This window comes from Rutilus rutilus (genome assembly GCF_951802725.1).
Source record: "Rutilus rutilus genome assembly, chromosome: 17".
Classification (NCBI taxonomy): Eukaryota; Metazoa; Chordata; class Actinopteri; order Cypriniformes; family Leuciscidae; genus Rutilus; species Rutilus rutilus.
The window spans coordinates 15,833,159-15,854,905 of record NC_140230.1 but is presented as its reverse complement, the minus strand read 5'-3'; the positions used below and the strand labels follow the sequence as shown (position 1 = coordinate 15,854,905).

General features: G+C 37.9%; 1 protein-coding gene across 3 annotated transcripts in view; it reads left to right on the top strand.

The window, feature by feature from the left end:
• col14a1a (collagen, type XIV, alpha 1a) overlaps positions 1-20,329 on the top strand; it is a 125,854-nt gene extending 105,525 nt beyond the window's left edge. For 2 of the 3 annotated variants that reach the window (XM_084384880.1, XM_084384878.1), the window contains 12 exons: positions 141-194; positions 766-861; positions 971-1,024; positions 4,360-4,413; positions 8,079-8,132; positions 8,297-8,368; positions 10,553-10,588; positions 12,134-12,200; positions 14,405-14,593; positions 16,093-16,170; positions 16,707-16,862; positions 19,745-20,258. In XM_084384880.1, the coding sequence (XP_084241006.1) occupies positions 141-194; positions 766-861; positions 971-1,024; positions 4,360-4,413; positions 8,079-8,132; positions 8,297-8,368; positions 10,553-10,588; positions 12,134-12,200; positions 14,405-14,593; positions 16,093-16,170; positions 16,707-16,862; positions 19,745-19,779 (945 nt within the window). In that variant the 3' untranslated portion in view covers positions 19,780-20,258. Of the gene's footprint in view, positions 1-140; positions 195-765; positions 862-970; positions 1,025-4,359; positions 4,414-8,078; positions 8,133-8,296; positions 8,369-10,552; positions 10,589-12,133; positions 12,201-14,404; positions 14,594-16,092; positions 16,171-16,706; positions 16,863-18,708 lie in introns of all 3 variants that reach the window. The other variant, XM_084384879.1, reaches the window with a different exon arrangement.
• The last annotated feature ends 1,418 nt before the right edge of the window (positions 20,330-21,747 follow it).

Genomic DNA, 21,747 nt, shown 5'->3' with positions numbered 1-21,747 from the left:
AAGGCAGCTCACTATGCTAGAAAAAGTGTTTAAAATTGCTGTCTTAACATGTACCCCAGCTCTGGTCAGTAAGAAAATGTATTTGTTTATTCAGACTCTTTCAATTTGTGTTTATCTAATTGTGTGTGTCTGACTCCCAGGGCGGTCCTGGTATCAGAGGTTCAAGAGGAGATCGGGGGGAGCCAGGCTTGACGGTAAAGTACACATACAGTACGCTTCCACAGTATCCCATATGCAGGGCCACCCAGAGCTGTCATGATTTGCCAAATAGACAACATCTCAAAATGTGGAAATACACACAATGCATGTGCCTCCATGTTGTTTTTGGATGGTGCAAGTGAGTAAATCTCACTCGCTCCGATTTTTCTAAGAGCTTGCTTTGTTTATTTGTATCTCTTCGTCCAGCTGTAGTTTCCTTTACAGTAATGCCCCTCCAGATGTGTGTGTCCGTGCACAGAATGCTTTATGCTCTAGTCCGTGCTGGGGCAGGGATCATTATATTTATGTAAACTTGGTCTAAATGGCCATCGTTAAGAAGTTTGTCACAAGCTAGACTGTGACAAGTGTCTTTTGCTTCCTTGATTATTGCATTCCTGATGGAGAAGAAGACTGCAGGGCATTCACACTTTGTTTCAGCAGCCCGGCTGGTGGTAGGCCTGAAACATTACGTAATTATATTGAGGAAAATAAACCCGGCAATGAAACCATGATGATTTTATAATGAAGTTATGTTTATTAAGATAACGTCCAAACTTTATGTTCAAGGGGCCTCAAGGGCCACCTGGTGAGATCGGACCTTCAGGACTGCAGGGGCCACCGGGTCCTCAGGGGCCAAACGGACTGTCCATTCAGGGGGCACCGGTAAGTTTCCATGCTCCTTCATTTCTTCTGACTTCTTGGATTGTTACACAGTTTGTTTCATCTTTATTTTAATTTAGCCTTTTTTCTTTTTCAATTCCTTTCTCTTCAGGGGGCTCCAGGAGAGAAAGGAGAAAAGGGTGAAATAGGTCTGCCAGGTCCTCAGGTACGGAAAAAATATATCGCCCGGATGTCTCATCAGCACTCACGACAGCTTTATAACACCCACACAGTCTCTCGTTAGCTAACCCCATCCCCTCTGTTAGAGAGTTATAATTATCACTGTGCCATGAGTGTCTGCTTATGTGTAGCTCATGACTGATACGTCGTGCATGTGTGTGTCTGAATGTGCAGCTTATCTTGAATTTAAGAAAATTGGCTCACAGAAAAGAGAACATACAAATATAGATAATGTCCTTCCGTTGGCCGCCTAATAGAATCAGCTAGTGTCTTTATGAATTACTCAGCTCTCCTGAACTCAGCATGGAAACTTGCTTGTTAGTGCAGGAAGTCTGCTAGGGAGAAGTGTTGGAACTGAGATACGCTTCTGTGAAATAATTACAAACATTTGAAGCCGGCAGGAGGAAATATATGATTTATTAGAAATGACTTTGGGAATTTCTCATCTTCAGAATATAAAACAAATATTATTTGATCAGGTTTCAACTGACAATTTGGCTGTAACTGTGTAGCGGATTGTGTAGCACTAACCAAGTTTTAACTCGTTAGCAAGAATTTAATTAAAAAAGCAACATTTTGAGCAAAAAGCTGAGAAAAGGCTACATCCAGATCAGATTCAGAAACATGATCAAAACATAGATGAAGCAGATGGAGTCCATCAACACCCCCTTAGATCGCACAGTCCTATACTATTTCCTGGGTCGACATTTCATTCGATAACGCTGTTTAATGTTGATGATCGCATTATTTTTCATATGCATCTGCTAACATATGCTTTCGCTTGTGTCTGCTTCTTCTTCACATGTCTTTTGATCTTTTGATTCAGTATTCTTTCAGAAGATGTGTCATAGCGCCACCTACTGTATAACAGTGAAAACACAGAAAGCCGTAAATTTCCGTCAATGGCAGGGAAGCGTTGACTCATAAATTACGATAATTTCCGTCAGGATAGAGTTAATCAACAATTCAGCTTGGTTAATTTTAAAGGTGTATCCCCAGATTCCCTGCAACTTCATGAATTTTGTTTGTTTTTTATATTTGATTTTATAAATAATTTTCAATATTATTATTATAGTATTGGTTTCTTGTTGATTGTCCCAAAATGTAAAGCTGTTTTCATTTATAATTTACACTACTGTTCAAAAGTTTGGCATGCATGAATTTGATCAAATGTGACAGTAAAGACATTTTTAATGTTACAACAGATTTCTGTTTCAAACAATTGGTTCTTTTGCTGAGCTTTTTATGAGCTATTTATCAAAAAAAAAAAATAATAATTATCAGTTTCCACAAAAATATTTTGCAACACAACTGATTGAAAATTTCTTGAGCATCAAATCAGCATAATTAGAATGATTTCTGAAGGATTATTTGACACTGAAGACTGTAATAATGATGCTGAAAATATTTAACGGTATTATTGTGTAATATTTCACAGTATTTTTTTATCAAATAAATTCAGAAATGCAGCCTTGGTGAATATAAGAAACTTCTTTTAAAAACATTATAAAATCCTACCGACCAACTTTTGAAAGGTAGTGTACTTTGTACAGGGTTGAAGGGTTGAATTTTTCATTAAGAGTGATAGTTTTCAAAAACAGGCATGTCCATCATTGAGATAATGAAATTTTTTTAATTAAAAAATAACTTGAGTACTCGTGCATATCCCCAACCCAAACCCAGACAAACGACTCTACCTACTCATTCCAATCCACCACGCGCTACTGCCTAATCATACGTGTTTGACAACTGTCAATTGACAATCTAATTTTAGGGAGAGTCTAAAATGCCTAAACTCAAAAGACAGGCAGGATGGAATTCATATCTTTGCCTCAAGCAGATGTTTTAGACTTTTATGCTTCCAAAGCCTCTTTCAGAAGCTTGTTAAAATTCTCCATCTCCTGCGACAAGTGGCTGTGTTTAGTTTTCTGCTGAAAGTGTCACCAAAAGGCTTCTAAAACATTCACAGTGACAGTTCCATTTGTTGAGGAATGACTGTTTGATGTGAAGCCAATGACAACCACTCAAGAAAAATCCCCTGGAGTTCTCTAGTCTATAGGGTGATGAAAAGAACATCTTGGCCTTTCCAATGGTCAAAGTACAAATACACTCTTGGCTTGAGATGGATATCCTCCTTTAAGCAGAGGGGCCATCCACACCCTCGCTTCCATTAGCACCAGGTATCGAGTTCTTTCAGAGTTATGTTGGCAGTGAGGAGGAAGTGGTCTTTGCCGTACTGCAGAAGAGACGCTGAGTTCTCACTCAGGGCTAATCTATCCTGTCAGCCTGTGAATTATATTTATTGGCTGCTGGTTTCCAGTCCTCCATATCATGCGCCGCATCTTCTCCTCCGTCTGTCTCTGCCGCTGGCACTGAGAGCCCAGTATAAAATACTGTTAGGAATGCCCTCACACACAGTTTCGGAATTACGAGTCCACTCGTGATAAACCGAAGCCCATTTTAGCCTTTGCGACAGTGAGAGTGTGGTGCTGATATATGGGGTGGGTGTTGAGTTGAATGTCTTGAATGTGTAATGCTGAAGCGATGAAATATTGTATCATTATGAAGAGGAAGGCTGTGAGACGAACAGGCTTTTTCAGTTCATACTCCATATGAGCTGAGCGGCTGGGTATTGTGGGATTGTTAAAAAAGTGAAGCAGAGTGAAGCAGAGAAACGCTCAACTGATAGATTGAAAATGCTTATCTGTGTGAGATGGAAGCGGTGACGTCTGAGGTAGACATTTCAAACTGTGTCATAATGTGGATTTGTTTTTTTGTGGATTTAGTGATTTAAATGATAGTTCACCCTCATGTCATTCCAAACCTGTATGACTTTATTTCATCTGTGGACCACAAAAGAAGGTATTTTGAAGAATCTTTCCTCATGTTTTATTCTTTCATGTTTTTGTCTGTACAATTAACGTCAATGGGGTCCAAAACAACGCTGGACCTCATTGATTTTAGACAAACATTTTTTCAAAATATCTTCTATTGTGTTCCACAAGAGTCTTTTGGTTTCCAACTCAGATCTTCAAGGACAGTTTATGTTATTTTTATCTAAGATATCATAGCAGAGCAGCTCTTCAAATCACAATGACTCAGACCACACAGACTGTCCTCACTTTCGATTACCTCCTCAACTCTGAGATTGAGCACTTAGATAATGTCAATACTGTAGCCGGTGAGAATGGAAGACATTCTGCGTATGGTGACGGCCACGTGAAACAACAGGGCCGAACATTTATTACTCAGCAAATGCCAAACATTTTGTGAACATCTATTTCCGTCATTGATTAAGATGTCTTGTTTGTTTACTTTAAGGGTGTACCAGGTGCCAGTGGAGGACCAGGCCGAGATGGACCTCCAGGACAAAGAGTAAGCAACTTTTGTAACTTGTTTCAAACTATACTGTATGATGTTGACATTTCTTTTTTGTACAATTACAAATGATTTTGTGCGATATTCCAGCCTGGTCTCGTTGCTAATACGTAGTTCATTAATATGTAGCATTTACAGGTACAGAACATATGTTTTTGTTTTTGCAAAAATGTCCAAATGATGATGTGTTGCAGTCACATCCTCTCTAACAGCCGGTATATAATAGCTTTGTATGAGTTACAGAGCAGAATTTAAGCTATTAATAGCTGAAAATCTTATCCCGACGCATTTCTCATTCAGACGCACATCACCCAAAACACGGCATGTCACAATCTGTGACGAAGCAAGCGAGAGCCAATGAGCAATCTGTGATACCACTGCCGTAAAAAGTGTCATAAAGCTTCTTGAAGCGGCAATTTTTACATTTATGAATGCGAAATTTGACTTTTACCGTCGGCTGCTGAGAATAGAGTTGAAGATCACTGAATAAAGGCTTGAATTTGGGTCTGTTCCTCACAATCACAAGACGCAATGAAATATTTTAAGAAATGCACACAAGCACGTTTTTCCAGTGAGCCGAGTTGCGTATGTAAGTGGTACTTCAAACTTCAATTGTTCCACTGAAATAACTACGGAATTTAAATTAAATTCGTGTTAATGCATTCATTTTTAGAGCACTATTTGGTTTTAACAAATAATGCATGATTAACTCTTTAATGCACAAGTAAATACAAATGTTAACTTTGATGGACCAAGTGATATTAAGTAAACACACTTTTCAGTCCTGCCGTGTAATGAAGCTTATGTGTCTGATCAGATCTGATTACGCTGAAAGAGATTCAATTTAAAGGACGAGTCAATAACACCACAACCTGAACTAATCAGATCTGTCCCGCTAGACTGTCATAATAAACGCTGAACGTGTTTGTTTTCATTATTGATTTTGTACCTCGCCTCCAAACCAAATGAAGCAACTTGTGAACAGAGCCTTATTTGACATTACGGAATCACACCTGTGATTCTCAGATTCTTGAGGTGATTTTGGTATGAGCTCACGGGTAACACGTGAAAATTATGATTGCATCCTCTTAGTCTGGGTGTTTTGAGCCGCATGTGTCGTCACAGATAAAGTGGTGTTAACTTTAATATGGCCATTTCTAGAAGAAATGAATAGTAGTCTATACAGATTAAACGCCACTGGAGACTTGACAAAAGGAACACTAGACTCATTCTGTGAACTGTAATGAAAAATATGCATGAGGTGGATATTCGATTACCATTCCCAAAGCTGTGTAGTGTAATTAAATGTTAATGTCTTGGTGAGACAGCGCAAGTTCGTCATCTCTGTTTTGTAATGAGCAGCAGGAGTGAAAATGTTTGAATAAATCTGTCAGTTTGCATTGGAAAATAAAAACAAGCAGCTCAAATGGAGGTGTTCAGACCACACTGCTGCTTACTGAGCTGATTTAAAGCAGTTTGAGGGATACATCTGCTGTGGTTTCATTCACAGTAACTCACTATGACAGTTTAACAAAGAAAGCAGATGTTTGGCTTTGAACTTATGATAATCTCTAAAAAGAACATTTGTAAAGAATATTATTATTGTTCCAAGGTTAACTAATGAGTTATTAGTTAGAACGTATCTGGAAGTGGCACACACTAAAGTACTGAATAAATTATTCGATACTTCTGGGATTTTCACCGACAAATGGACTTCATGGAGACACTAGAACAACTGTACAATGCATGGTACAAAAAGATGAACTTTCTAGTTTGAAATCAGGTTGTGTGTGTGTGTGTTCTGGCTAGGGCTAGGCAATATATTGAATATCCACAATACATTTGTAATGATTTTGCTGGCAATATAAAATGAAGCAACATTGTGACTATCACTCAAATGTTTCAATTACATCTCTGATATATATGCAGAAAAAAGAGTTTGAGTTGATAAGTTTGATTAGTTTCTGAGAATCTAATTAAAGTCTATATTGGAGAATATAGATGCAAATGATTAAATTTTTTATTGTGTTCATTTGGCGAAAAACTGTTGAAAACATGCCTTGATTATTTTTTAATTAGATTTCTTATCTAAATTAAAATATTGAATACAGAATCGTTCAAACATTTGGGGTCAGTAGTACACACACACAAACACACACATATCCAAACTCTGTTCTTTTGAAATATATTCATCAAAGAATCCTGACGAATTTTTTTTGACGAAAAAAATTAAGCAGCTGTTTTGAACATTGATGGCAATAAGAAATAAGAAAAGACAGACAGACAGACAGACATATTGATAGATAGATAGATAGATAGATAGATAGATAGATAGATAGATAGATAGATAGATAGATAGATAGATAGATAGATAGATAGATAGATAGATAGATAGATAGATAGATAGATAGATAGATAGACTGCAAATATTGCTTCAGGGCCATAGCTGGGGTAGAATCATCACCACCTTTCGCCCGCTAGCGACGGCACTGTGTTGCGTGCACCAGAACTGTTCTGAGGCTTTACACATAGTGTGGTTCTCCAAAAGTATGCTACACTTGAGGCATTTTAAATGTTACATTGTTTTCCCTTCCCTCCACTGGACTGTTTCCCAAAAGAGCCTGATATTTAGGGCAATGAAGCATGTTGAGTGGAAGAACTCTTAGACTCAGTTGGATCACTGGCTTTAAAAAGAGCAGCCATAACCGTATTATATAATTTGTGCTGACAGATCTGACATTAAGTTGTTGTTGTGGAGTCTCTATCCCCTACTGAGATACTTTAGGTGCATCCCAGCATTCTACATTAAAACAGTAGTGCAATGGATCTTCAAGAGGAGTTTGTTCTACTCCTTCATTTCCACCTGTTCTATTACTTTGCTTTTAGCGTTTGTGGATCTGGTCTTTTGCATTGGAATCGCTTGCTATTGAACTGTTCCAAAAAAGGGTTCATTCTGTGAATGTATAGGTCAGCCAGAGTTGAACACATGCTGTTCATTTAGTGAGTCACTGATGGATTCAGTGAGTTTTGGCTGATTCAAACTGATTCAACTTGTGAGTTTAAGAGTCATTTGCTTGTGAATCAAAAGCTTGAAAGAAACAAAACAACAAAATAAGCTATTTGTTTACATTTAGCCACCTTAATTAAAACTTTGTTCCATTGTAAACGGTAAACTGGGCAAATATGTTATAAAGTATAGAAGGTAGACCTGCAGACCTACCAGTTACTGTTCAACAGCAGGCTATAATGGTTTAGCGTTTTTTGTTGTTGTTGTTGTTGTTGTTGTTTTGCTGCTTTTAAATTGTTTTTCTGTATCAGGATGCGATGAAGCATTGTTTTTGACCAGTGAGCCACGTTTTTTTTAAAGGCATATCAAAGTTGTTAAATTTTTTAAAATGTGTCCTAAGATCATGTGCAGTTTTTCATTCCACTCCACTGCACTACATCTCGTGTTTTTAAAAGCAAAAAAAAAAAAAAAAAAAGTTACGTTCTTTCCTTTAGTAAATCTTTCCTTTAGATTTCCTTAAGAAGAATTGGGACCTCCAGGTTTTACTGTTAATAATCTGTGCTAAAAGAAGATGCTGTGCTGTATTTATATTGATTTTCTACATATTTGTATTTTAAACATAACATAGTGATTATCAGAAATTCTTTCTTTTTAGGGTCTACTGGGTAAAGATGGACCCCAGGGACGACAGGGCCCTCCAGGCCCAATGGTATGTAACATGATTGGCTTATTTGAAAACTACAGGTATATGTATTGGGGTTGGAACTAAACTCTACAGGAATGTGGCCCACCAGGAACTGACTTTTGCACACCTGCACTAGACTCTTTAAGTCTTTCTCATTAACTTTTTGTCCTCTCAATATCTCATTTTAGGGTAGCCCTGGTGCTCCTGGGGTTCCAGGATCAAGTGGACCACCAGGGCAAATTGGTGATCAGGGGCAACCTGTGAGTATTGCATTAAAGTCATGTTGAACATACTGAACTCAGAATGCTGTAGACTGCTGGTCATGTCTTCAGTTCAGCTCAGTTCTATAAATGTGGTTTTGTGGAGTTTAGTAGAAGGAACATTGAATTCTGGCAGACTGTCCTGCCACTGAGTCATTATCTTGAGAGTCAGATTCCAACATTATTCTCACTGAGGTACCAGACCACCAGACCAAAGATGAAAAGAAAGGGAGACCAGAATTAAAAAAACAAACAATATATGTCAACATGAAGTCAAGCAAACTGGTCATTTGGTATCCCACGCAACTGATATTGAATATACTTGCTAAAAAAGACCAGCATGATTGGTGACCAGCATGTTTTGGTCTTGGCTTGCTGGTGTTCTCATTAGGCGTAACCAGAAAGCCTTCTTTGGCAGGGCTCAACAATAAGGATGGCCAGCTGGTCCGGGGCCAGCGCAAGATGGTTCAGGCCACTTGACAGAACTTTCACCATGTCTGTGTTGCCTCCTTACATTTGGTCTTACATTTGTTGATTTTGCACATCCCAAATTTTTAGTTTTCTGTGCTGCAAGTCAGAATGTCAGTAATGTTTTTTTATCGTATTCCATTATTTTATAGCTGTATATTTTCCAGCTTGTTCGTGTTTTCTTTTTATATATAAAAAGTAAAAAAATAAATCTCGATTTCGATTATGACAAATCAGAATAGTTTTAGCACATTGATGGTATTATGTATTTGGTCTTGGCGGACTAGAATGGAAGTATGGGTTTGCTACTGCTATTAGATACATAAACACGCTGCTGTGAGCATGTATACTGCTGCTGCATGAATAGACATACAAATATCCCATAGCAGATTTAGACAGGTGGAGTTGGGGGAGGTGGAGGGTTTCAGAGGAAACCAGGAAACCAGCAGGACCAGCAGAAAAATCCTTACTGTTGAGCTCTGCCTTGGTGAACCATATGTGCCAGAAAGACATGCTGGTTTTCCAAACAAGATTTCTTGGTGAACAGAATGATTATGATGGTCCTCCATCTTGAGTAGGGGTGTCAAATTCCACTCATGTAGGACCAATGGGTTTAGCTTCAACCTGCCCTATGTTTTTAGTAATCGTATAAAATATTGATTAGCTAAATTTAGCAGGATAGTGGCCCTCCAGGGGTAAGATTGGACACCCTTGAGTCAGTGTAACACCAAAACCTGCACTAACCAGCATGGACTAGCCTGATCATTTCAGTAGGGGGAATTTTCCTTTTAAAAAGACCATAAGTCTACAGTATTTATTATGATTTAAGTCATTTATGAATTATGGAGCGCACAGCTCCACATGAGATACTGTATATCCTACAGACTGGTAGAGTTTGGGCTGTGAAGGGCTTATTGAAGAATGTACACCATATACAGTCTGAGAGAGAGAGAGAGAGAGAGAGAGAGACCTAAAAAACCTCAGGTGTTGTTTACACAGAGCCTCTGACTGAAATGTCTTTTTCTCATTTGTATGTTAGAAGCACATGAGGGAGTGACACCTGTATTAATGTCGGAACTCTATTACCTTGCATTTGTTCTCATAGATTTGTAAAGTAGAACCATATGCTTCTCGGCAGTCTTGAAGAACATCTGCAGAGGTCGAATGCAGCATGGCCTCTCAACACTGATTTGAAACCTGTACATCTTTCCCTTTATATGCCCTGGAAGAGAGATCGTCATGAAGATGACAGGTTTATGATTGTAACCCAGTTTATAGTAGAGCAGGGCTTTGTTTATTCTACTACAATAGAGATATAGCGCCATAACATCTTGCTCTGATGTGTGAAATTACATGAAGTACTTTAAATAAACTATGATCATATTCTCACACATTCTGGCACAAGTGTCTATGCACCCCAGAGCCTCCAGTGAGGGTTCCATCTCATTTTTACCCAGATGTTATGATATCAGAATTGTTTAGCAGCCACGGCGCTCTGGCCACGAATCCTGGTCTGTTTTCCAACACATTAGGTCAGCGATGCATCCATTTTATGCCTTTGGCTCCGTGATCAATTTGGTCCGCTCTCACATTCAAATCTCCCTCTCCAAACAGTCATTAATGTCTTTGTGTTTCTTCTGTCGTTTTCTTCTCCGATCGGTGACTCGCCAAGAATTCAGAAATGTTTGTCTTCACTCTCGTCTTCTCTTTTTGCAGGGAACTCCCGGCACCAAAGGCGAGCGAGGAGAGAGAGTGAGTCTCCTAAACTGTCTGCATCTAAACTGTCATGGAGTTTAGATTGTGGTGGTGGAACGTGACACTCATAATGGTGTTTTATCAGAGGCAGGATTAAGCAGCTTGCTGACAGGCCTCTTGATAAAAATCACAGCAGCAGCGTTGAATTATAGCTTCTTTTATTCACACTCTCTCTATATGCATGGGGTTTTTCATTTAGCCGCTGCGGGAGCATTAAGTGTAATACTGGTGCAGCTTAAGTTGTCTATCAAGCTTCACAGTAAGACTAGGGCCAGAGCTTTCACACAACAATGTATTTGTGTTTTTATTCTGATTTCTTCACTGCTGTGGCACCGTCCACCACACAAAGGGTGTGTGAAGAGTGTTAAATTGGTTGAATTAAACACCCACGTTGTACAGGCTTTTAGCCTCCCTGTAAAGCAGCTAAAGCGAATTTGTGTGTTGTTGGGTTTTTTGCCACAGCAGTTTGTGGTCTTAATCCAGACTGAATGCTTGTTTTTTAGGTGTTAACGCTGATGCTAGTGGGTTGGACAATTCATTAGCACACAGAAGAGTATGGTCAAAATAGGTTTATTTAAAAAAAAAACATTATTATCATTATTTCCTGTAGTTTGGCATGCAACAACATGGTTGCCCATTCTAATAATTGCATCAGTAATCTGTTTAAAATAATACTCTTTAATATCAAATATGTATGTACTAATATACAATTCTAAGTTTGCGACTACTAGTTCTTCCTCTGCTTTCATTTTCCCTTTTTTTCTGGCAGACTGATACAAATCTGACTCTCACAATTTGTGTAGCAGAAAAAAAATCAGGCAAATCAGAAAGGAACTGTTGATTTTCTCTAGCTTTTGCATTTGTTTTGCAATTTACATTAGGTTAATATCATGCTGAGGCTGATATAAACCATGTTTTGTCTGCCTGTTTAGTTTTTTTTTTAGAAACTAAATCATAATTATAAGAGAGAGCAATAGGAGTAATACTTTTTAATTTTTTTATCCATATTCGTATATAAATTATGCCAAATGATAATTTCTTATTTCTGGATTTTGTTGTTGTTTTTAACATAAACATGGCTTACGAAATAATTTTCATTAAAACATTCATTGATCTGGCTTAGAAATTGGCCAATGAAAAAAGTATACACTTGTATTCATCTGCCACTAATCTGAATGACCTATTGAAGATGAAGAAACACATTATTTTGGTGTCGTTCTGAATCACAGACACACTCTGAATCCAATCAAAATTCACCACCCTAAAGCTCATCCTCAGGAAACTGTCCAGACTTTGAGAGCAAACAGCCTTTTTATTGATTGTCTGAGTTTTTGCAGCTCTCTTTTTTGCGGCCAGCATAAAGAAAACTGTAAAATCAGGCAAATCAGACTCTTTGTATATGTTCTTTGTTGTAGCTTTCCTAGTATGTAATGTTCGTACTCTTGCCAATGGGTTAAAATGATTATAACATTTAACCTAAATGACAGAAATTCTGTGACACTGGACGCCCATGTGTTAATTCCATGTTGTTTCTTTCTGAAGGGTGACATACAGTCTCAGGCCGCAGTCCGCGCCATAGCGCGACAAGTTTGTGAACAGCTAATTCAGAGTGAGTTGAAAATTTGTATATTTTTGTTTGCTTGTTCCTTGTTTACATATCCTGCACTATCGTTTTTTAAAAGAAATTATTACTTTTAGTCAGAAGGAGTGCATTAAATAAATCAAGTTACAGTTAAGACTTTTATATTGATCCAAAAGATTTTCATTTCAAATAAATGCTGTTCTTTTAAACTTTCTATTTATCAAAAATTGTGCAAAAAAGTATCACTGTTTCCACAAAAATATTAAAGGTATGTAATAAAGGTGCAGTATGTAATATTGAGAGCTAGCGGTTGAAATTGGCACTTCAGTCCAAAATTGGAGAAATGCTCAAGTGGGTTGCCAGATTAAGGACACGCAACAGGAACGAGCACAATTGATAATAGAAGGCATCAGGCCTTACACTGTAAGTCGATGAGTTGATTTATCTACGTTTTAATATGCCTAATAGGCTTTTTAGGTTGCGCAGAATCTGCGATCTCTGACCCAGTTCATCTGCTGGCTTCCATGGCTGCAATACGCAGGGTTTTTTTGGCAACTGGCAACCCGGGGTGTTGAAATACTATTGGGTAAATTGGCAGTGGGCGGGATCACACAAACCAAAACAAAAACAGACATTCCGACATGGTGACTGTGTAGCATTGTGTTTCGAAGAAAGAACTATGTGGATTTAGCATGTTTCCTAAATATCTGCAAACAAATTATGGTATTTTTATGCTTTAGTGCAGGCAAAAAAAATTACCATTTCAATATGTATAATAATAAGAAATGTCTCTTGGGCACCAAATCAACATTTTATAATGATTTCTGAGGATTCATGTGAGATTGAAGAAAATTCTGCTTTGCCATCACATGAATTAAAGTGCCACTATTATGCTATTTTAACGTTTCCTAGTGTTGTTTTGGAGTCTCCTACAACAGGTTTACATGCATCAAAGGTTTCATTTCCTCATAATATACATTTGCACATCACCACATTTTCAATAATTCTCAAACGACTCGTCAGATGAATCAATGATTGGTTTACCGCGTACAGTGCACGCGTCGAAAACAAAAACGCCCATTGCCATTACAATGACGTCGATTTTACCATACCAATGCGAGCGCGAGTCTGATGATGAAACATTGGAAGAACTATTCATTCAACCTGAACCTCCATCGCAAGGACGACTCGAGCAGGACGTTTCTCAGTGAGACACTACTCAGTTTGAGGTACATTATGAGATGTTGCAACTGTAATTCCTCACCATCAGCATTAACAACTGCATATCCATCAACAAACCGATTATTTTACTTGTACTAATTTATTTACCGAGTATTTTTCTAATATATTGCGGTGAACACGTGGAAACTGTATCAATAGCAGTGCATGTATGCAATGTATACATTAGCTGAGCTCTAGCGTGAATGACCGATGTAACATAAACGTTGGTAAAACTAATCTTGCTCCATGCTTAATCTTTCCTCAAAGTAGTGAGAACGACAGACAATCTGCATTAATAGACACAGTTATAGGTAATATTTGAAAAACGATTTGAAAAACAATTCATTTCATTGACTCAGAGTCGACTCTTACTTTTGAAAGACAATAACTTTATATATGGTGCACTTTCAGATTTAAAACTTTGCAGGATATTTTCATTCACTTAGAGCTATGTTACACACTACATGAAAGGTCATTTTCAAAAATCCATAATAGGGGCCCTTTAACATTTTTTATTATATTAAAATAGAAAACAGTTATTTTAAATTGTGATATTTCACAATATCACATTTTGGAAACACTTTATTTTACAGTGTCCGTGTTACATATGTTACATGTACTTACCATAGTAATAACAGTAAATTAAGCATAATTACATGCAACTAACCCTAAACCAAACCCTAATCCTACCCTAACCCTATAGTAAGTACATGTAGTTAATTAATATTACTCAGTACTTAAATATATAATTACACTGTAACAATGACACCTTAAAATAAAGTGTAACCTACATTTTTTTCAGTATTTTTGATTAAATAAATGCAGCCTTGGTGAGCAAAAGAAACTTCTTTCAAAAACATGCAAAAGTTTGAATGGTTGATACGATTTTTTTGGGTATGTGAACAAGTTTATTATCTAACGCTATTCATTTGCCAACCTCATGACTCAGAGGAAGTCATACTTCTGCTAATATTTTCTCACCTAATTACTTTTTCCTCTCTCCCCCTCAGGTCACTTGTCTCGCTACAACTCTATCCTGAACCAGATTCCCAGTCAGTCTGTTTCAGTACGGACAGTACAAGGTCCACCGGGTGAGGCTGGTCGGCCGGGGTCTCCGGGGCCACAGGGAGAGCAGGGTCCTCCTGGCAGACCAGGATTCCCTGGAGGCAGTGGGCAAAATGGCCGCCCAGGAGAGAGAGGTAAACAATTTTTTTTTTTTTTTTTTAAATAACCTACGGCATTGATAGATACTGTGAACTGCTGATACAGTATGCATAGTAGTACGTGCATGGATTTGTAGGCATTAAATTGTTGGGTAAAAAGGCTGAAACAGAATTTTTGACGATAAAATAGTTTATGAATCCTTGCAAATAATAGCACTTTTTATATGTCAATGGGGTATTGGATGCATAAACAAAATGCAAAGTTTATACGGGATTACTTAAAAAAATCTAGTATGAAGAAGGATTACTTATTGGTCCTCAAGAGAAATGTTGCCCCTGCAGCTTAAGGAAGCAGCGGCCTTGAAGCTATAATAATATTGACCAAATAGCATGACCTCAGTGACCCTGTCCGTATCCGATTAAGTCCCATTTCTCATAAACACCATTTCTCCTACACAACCTGTGATCATAAACAATATGTAAACTACTGTATTTGTATGCGTAATGTTAACAAGACAAAAACAACTACAGTTCTTCAAAGATACTACAAAACACAGTCTCTTTAGTATTTAACAGTTGAATTGCCCTTAAGCAACCACAAGTCCTAAAAACTGCACTGACAAAAGAAAAACTATTGTTGTTTATTTAAAGTGCATTTTAAAATCGGTAAGGTTTGAACCAAACCATAAATCTATTTAGAAAAAAAAAAATATGGCTGTAATAAAGTTCCAAAAGTGTGTGTGTGTGTGTGTATACACAATCTGCATTAAATCTACATGACCCCCTTTGCCAAAAGCAACTCTTTATCATGAGTGAGTGTCCACAGTGCTTCTCCTGTCCGCAATTAGGACAGCTCTGACACGGCCTGTGGTTTCAACATGAGACATTTCACCATCATTATTGCTGCTTCTCTTCGATCTGCACACTCAAACATTCAGAGTCAGATATCAAAAAGAAACATGCAGAGCATAGATATGATGCATTCAGGGCAAAACAGATCTCCTAATGAGGGATATTTGTCTGTTTATGTTAACATGGAGCCTTATGAGAAATCCCATTCAGAGGTTCTCTTGTAGATTGTCAGTCTTGTTCAGAGGTGATGAAGATCAGATCGCCCATGGGGCAAAATGCAGCTTACATTTAGAGTGTTCAGACCCTTAGAGAGAGAAAAAAAACACATCTGTTTCAGGAGGTCTTGTTAGCTGTTCATTCATTTAAAGGTGATTTTTTTTTTGTGACCACCTGTATTGCTGTTTTCATATCCAATGTCAACTTCTGATAGATAGATAGATAGATAGATAGATAGATAGATAGATAGATAGATAGATAGATAGATAGATAGATAGATAGATAGATAGATAGATAGATAGATAGATAAAACTGTCAGAATGTGTTAATAAGACCAGCCAGGTCTTTTATTTCTTTCCATATAGTATTCTAGGCGTATGGAATAGATTAAATCACATGGACAGAGAAGGATACAGCTACTTCAGATGGGTTTGCATGTTCTAACAGCTCTCTGTCTCTTTGTCTAGGTCTCCCAGGAGAAAGGGGAGAGAAGGGCAATCCAGGGGTAGGGACACAAGGCCCTCGTGGTCCTCAAGGACCCCCAGGTAAGAGACTGTTCAAATGTTACATTTAAGTCAAAATCAATGACTTCTTTGTCCTCAAGTAAGTTTTAAAAATTAGAAAAAAGTAGAGCTCAGTATCTTCAGACTGCACAGACTATAGGAGTTTCCATTATTAAATGCCCTCTGTCAAAAAAAAAAAAACACAAGCTTGCAAACTTTTAATAACCTCTGCACACATGTTGATCTGCTTTTGGTTCCTTTGATTCCTGTCTAGAATATCAAGCAGATATTGAAACAATATTCGGGTCAGAGAGAAATGTTTTCATATTGATTTTAGCTGTATGACCGGTCGGTAGGCTTTGAAAAAATGTCAGTGACGGCTCTTTGTTAATTGTGCTTTGATCAATACTCTTCACAAATGAGATTCATTGAAGCCCAATAGCTGTAAGAACTAGTGACATCTGAGAAGGATGTGGACTGGCAAAAGATAAAACTCGTATTTTGTGAGGAAGAAATCCAGACATCCTGGGGTGGTTTTATGAGGGAGATATTAATGCCCAATGTTTTATCCCATTCAGGCCCTCCTGGAGAAGGTCGGACAGGAAGTCAGGGCCCACCAGGGAGACCAGGGATTCAAGGCACCTCAGGACGTCCGGGTACCCCTGGTAGCCCTGGTTCTGCTGGACCCCCCGGCTACTGCGATCAGAACTCCTGCCTCGGGTACAACGTTGGAGGTAATCCTCTCATTCCCTTCTTCTGTCTCCCAAAAATTCCCTCTACCTGTCAAAGTTACTCAATTTCATTCAAACCTTATTCTATCAGATACACCCAGTGGGTCTAATTCACTTATTGCGTTCAAGAGATTTTATGGGTGAAGAAAGGGTTCTCGGGTGAAATCTCCACCAGATTCACAATGGGCATATGCACAAATTCATTCATATGTTGATGAATGCACATATCGAGCTTGTATTAGCATTATACAGGCCCACATGCACTGACACACCAATTTAAAAAATTGTCATACAATCTACATACAGATAGATAGACAGACAGACAGACAGACAGACGATAGATCGATATATAGATGGACGGATTTGTTTAGCTAACATTCCCATTAAGTTATGAAAACATGATTTCTGAATGTTCTCAAAACGCCCATTTTTTAAAAATGTTTTAAAATCATTTATCGTTGTTATGTGAATTTTCACTATTTTACCATTTTGCAAGTATTAATAAGGGAATGGTACTTTTGAATGTTCTCTGAACCATCTGAAAAAAAGTAGTAAGTAGTTATGTATAAAAAACAGACTAACGTCCAACTAAAATGTAAAAAATAAAAAGTTCCATGAATGTATAAATAACAGTTTTCATGCTAATGTTTTGACAACATTATTAAAGACCATATAACTTTGAATGAACGTTCTGTTAATGTTACTGGAAGAATGTTTGTTCATAACTTTTGAGAGAACCTTGCTAGAACATTAAGTTCTAGGAATGTTCCCTGTTAGCTGGGTAGATAGACAGACAGATAGACAGAAAGACAGACAGACATTTAGGTGTTATGCACAAATAGGTTCATATGCCCAGTTAGTGAATGAAACCCAATGAAATTTACATTTAGTTATCAAGGTAGCCTACATCTGAAAGTCAATTATAGAGTTAGCCTGGTAACATCGTCCCTGACTTAAGACTGCTTCAGGCTTCACTGATTATAATCACTATAGAGAAAAGGGGACACTACTTCCATATTGTTATTCTCTGTGGTGTTTTGAAGTGCTTCGCAAGTTCTCGCTTGAGAGTGTATTTTCATAACTGCCTATGAATGGCAAACCCATTGCTTTAAACAAGCTCGTGGTCTGACTCAGAGATTTTTGTCCTATTAAACGGGCCCTTCCCAAACAGTTATTCTACTAATAAATTTCTCATGGAGTCTAAATGCTATCAAAGTTTAAGAGCAAGCCGTGTGCTTACAAGATTTCAGTATTTCAGTAAGCCACTTTAATATGGGAAAGGCTGGACGGAAATGGACAGCACTCTTCAAGTAATTGATTTATCAGATCCTAGCGAAGCTTTCTACTGAACGCCTCACAGATTATTGCAGTTTTGTATTATGAAAAAAAAAATTGAAAAGCTAATTTTCTCTGGGGGTTCTGCCATGTAAGGCCGTTAAATGACAGTGTAATATTCCACTCAATAGATGAAATAATGCATCAACACTTTTAAGATCTATAAAGGTTATAGCTTTAAGCTTTCACAGTCAGCATAAAATCTTGCAACACAGCTTAATAGTATTGCAAATTGCTCTGTAACTTATTCGGCCCACATTTTCTGGGATAATACTTCATTTCTAATGAGAGAATGTAAGTTTTATGTGTATTGAGCAGATTTTAATGCCTTATTGAGAATCCTTGACTCTCCTTCTGAAATGCCACTATGTAAAGATTACAGTATGAGTGAGTCTAGGCTGTTGAGGTGTTGCTGAAAGCATCATGTGGGTTACAGTATATCAGGCTCACACTTACCGCAATGTCTTTCTCCTCTTTTTCCCTGGGCGTCACTTTCTCAAACCTGCATGTGAAGGTCCAGAGCAGTATGAGAATGACTACTGAGAAACAGTAGAGATCTGCTCCTCTCCCTTCATTTCTTCATCCCACCTCCTTCCATGGGCCAAAACCAAAGACTGTATCTGGGGAATTTCTTTTCCACACCATCCAGAACATAAAATCCACCTCGAAAATCCCTACCTGGTTCCCCAACCCTCTAAATGTCACCACCATTAAAGCCCCATGCTTTTTAACCCATCTGAGCATTGTGCAAACCTCAATTTTAGTTTGTTTTCAGACAAACAGTGATGCATTTCTCCAAACATTTCTTGCTTTAATGTCCTCTTATTTTGTTTTATGGTCTATAATAACTGGAGAAATCCACCCGTTAGCATTCCTGTTTGTCTTAATGACAGATGTTTGCCTGGCGCGGGACCCTTGGAAGTAAGTGATTTGAAATCTGCCATCTTTGCTCACGGGTGCTCAATTCTGCAGCCAGGTGTTTTTGAGCCAATCACCTGAGCCATCAAATTCTGTGTGACTAATTACTCTAGAGCTGCAGGAAAATGATGTCACGATTACGCTGATTGGCTGATGGAAACACAAGTATGCGCTTTAAGAGCCTTTCGAAATCGATCAGTCACTCCACCTTATTTTGAAATGCTGAAGTAAGCTATTTTCTGTGAATCTGTGAGACTCCCATTAGCCACTATAGGTAAATAACTAGAAGACAAACAGCATAACGGACTGTTTTTGTACAACTAAAATAACTGGAAGCAGATAACACCGGAAATTCTTGCACATTCAAGTTCCTAATGGCTGCAGCCGCAAAAATAAGGCAGATGTTACAGTAGATGCTTAATTAAATATTTGCATTCTGTCGGGATATATTGACACTTTATCGGCTAACTAAGCCATGCTAACCAGCTAAACCTCGACCCCTTGGTCTAAACTAAGCTAATCACAATAACTCCCTTCTTTCTTTCTGCTCTGACTTTGTGCCTTTTTCTCTTTGCCATTTCCTTCTCTCTCTAACTCAACGCCTGCTCACTTGGTGGTGGTGACTGAAAAAGATGGCAACCGATCTAATTCCCCCATGTTCCCATAGTACAACAGTTACCCTCCAACCCCTACCAAAACTACGGCCCCGCCACCAACTACGACGACGAGGAGGATGACGAGGACCCTTACCGTGGCTACCGTGCCTACCCTCCTCAGTACCACCCTGACCCCCATGCCTCCAGGCTTGGCCCCGCCCACCCTGGTGACACGGTGGGGATGAGGTCACCTGGCGCACGTCGCTTTTCCCGCAGCACGGCCGAAGAGGGGAGCATCGGTGAGTCGGAAGTACAAGCGAAGGCCAAATAGCCTGGGTGGCCAGCAAACCAACCGTCCACACACACTTTTCATCAGAATATCCTGCAGGATAGGACTGAGGGAAATCTGAAAAAAGTGCCTGCTATATGCACCCTTATATGGGGTGGGTGTGTGGAGAAGATTAGAAAATGAAACTGTGCTGATATTCATTCAATGACTTTTCTGTCTTTTGTGAGGCTGCATGTAGCCAATGAGATGAAAAGCAAGTTCAAAGAAAACATAAAAAATGATTAATGAGTATTTTTTGTCTTGATTTCCAGGAAAATTTCAAAACATTCTTTAAAAAAAAAAGTGCATTAAGCGTAAGATAATACATTTATTAATACATTAATTAAATTACCCCCCTCAAAAGATATTTATATTAAATAATTTATTATTAAAAATTTATTTTGAATTATTCAATATATGTATTTTATACATGTATATATGTATGTATAATATATATATTCCACACTGCATTTGGCTTTTTTATTCCATGTTTAAAGCATTTCCCTCACTATATTTAGATTTATTCTTAAAGATGTCATGATAAAAATACACTTAAAAAATTACTCTCTGGAATCAAGTCTTAATATTTTACACAATATTGCTCTTTACATAAATGTAGCTTTTTTTTTTTAAGGATGTTTACTGATATTATTGGAAATCAACAAAAATGATTAACAAAAGGATTATTGCAGCGCAGTGGTTTTGAATTGTGTAGTCCATAACTTTTGTAAATGATAATGGGGGTGTCTGTACAGTTTGTGTATTTTTTAAAGTGCATATTAGTGATCTGCTATATTACAAATTTCACAAATGTTTACAGCATTTTGCAGTTATCTGGAACTGGCTGTTTAAGTTATTTTATTTAGAGAAGAAAATACCTCCGTTGATGCTTTTGATGTTCTTATCACTAGCGGCCATTTATGAAAAGCTGAATTCTTAATCACACTTATTAATGAACCAAACATAATCTCCTAATTTTTCATTGGTCCGTCACAGTAACACCACACAATTTGTCTGGATCGTAATTGTATTGTCACACATTTATGTGAACTTCCTTTACATATGGTCTTGTAAGACGAACTGTTTTTCTATAAAAGAAGAGCTCAGCATGGCATCCTTTCGTGTCTCTGTGGTCCTGTTTCTCACTGTGAAAGAGACCTGAAGAGTTAAGAGTTAGGCCTGTGGTCTACCGTCCTTTCAGAAGGAATCAAACTGCATGTGGAGACGGGCGCCAGTGGAAAGACTCATCACCAGACCTTTGAATCTACAAAGTAATTTATTTTTACTTTATTATTTGTTTTTGTAACCAATAAAACTGTACTGCAACAATGACTCGAGATGATGTCTCGTCTGGCCTTAGTGGTTTTCCGTTCCGTCTGCTGCTAATTGGTCGCCCACAGAAAGTTTGAAAAATTACATTTTACATTTAAAACAACACGTTTTCTTTTGAATAAACATGTTTGGTATAATGAGCTCAAATAATGGAACATGCACTGCCTTTAAATTTCATTCATTTACAAGCAAACTCAGTTTAACCTGTACACATAAAATTAAACATCGCAACAAACACCAGAGGCTAACAAGGGCGTTTCTTTTCTATCCCAAGACAATGTTTTTTATAAGTTAAGCAGACTTCAGAAAGGCTAAAGTAGCAATAGAAAGGGCTTATAGAGCCATATGAAGTTAATTAGGGCCGAAACGACAGTTGCAT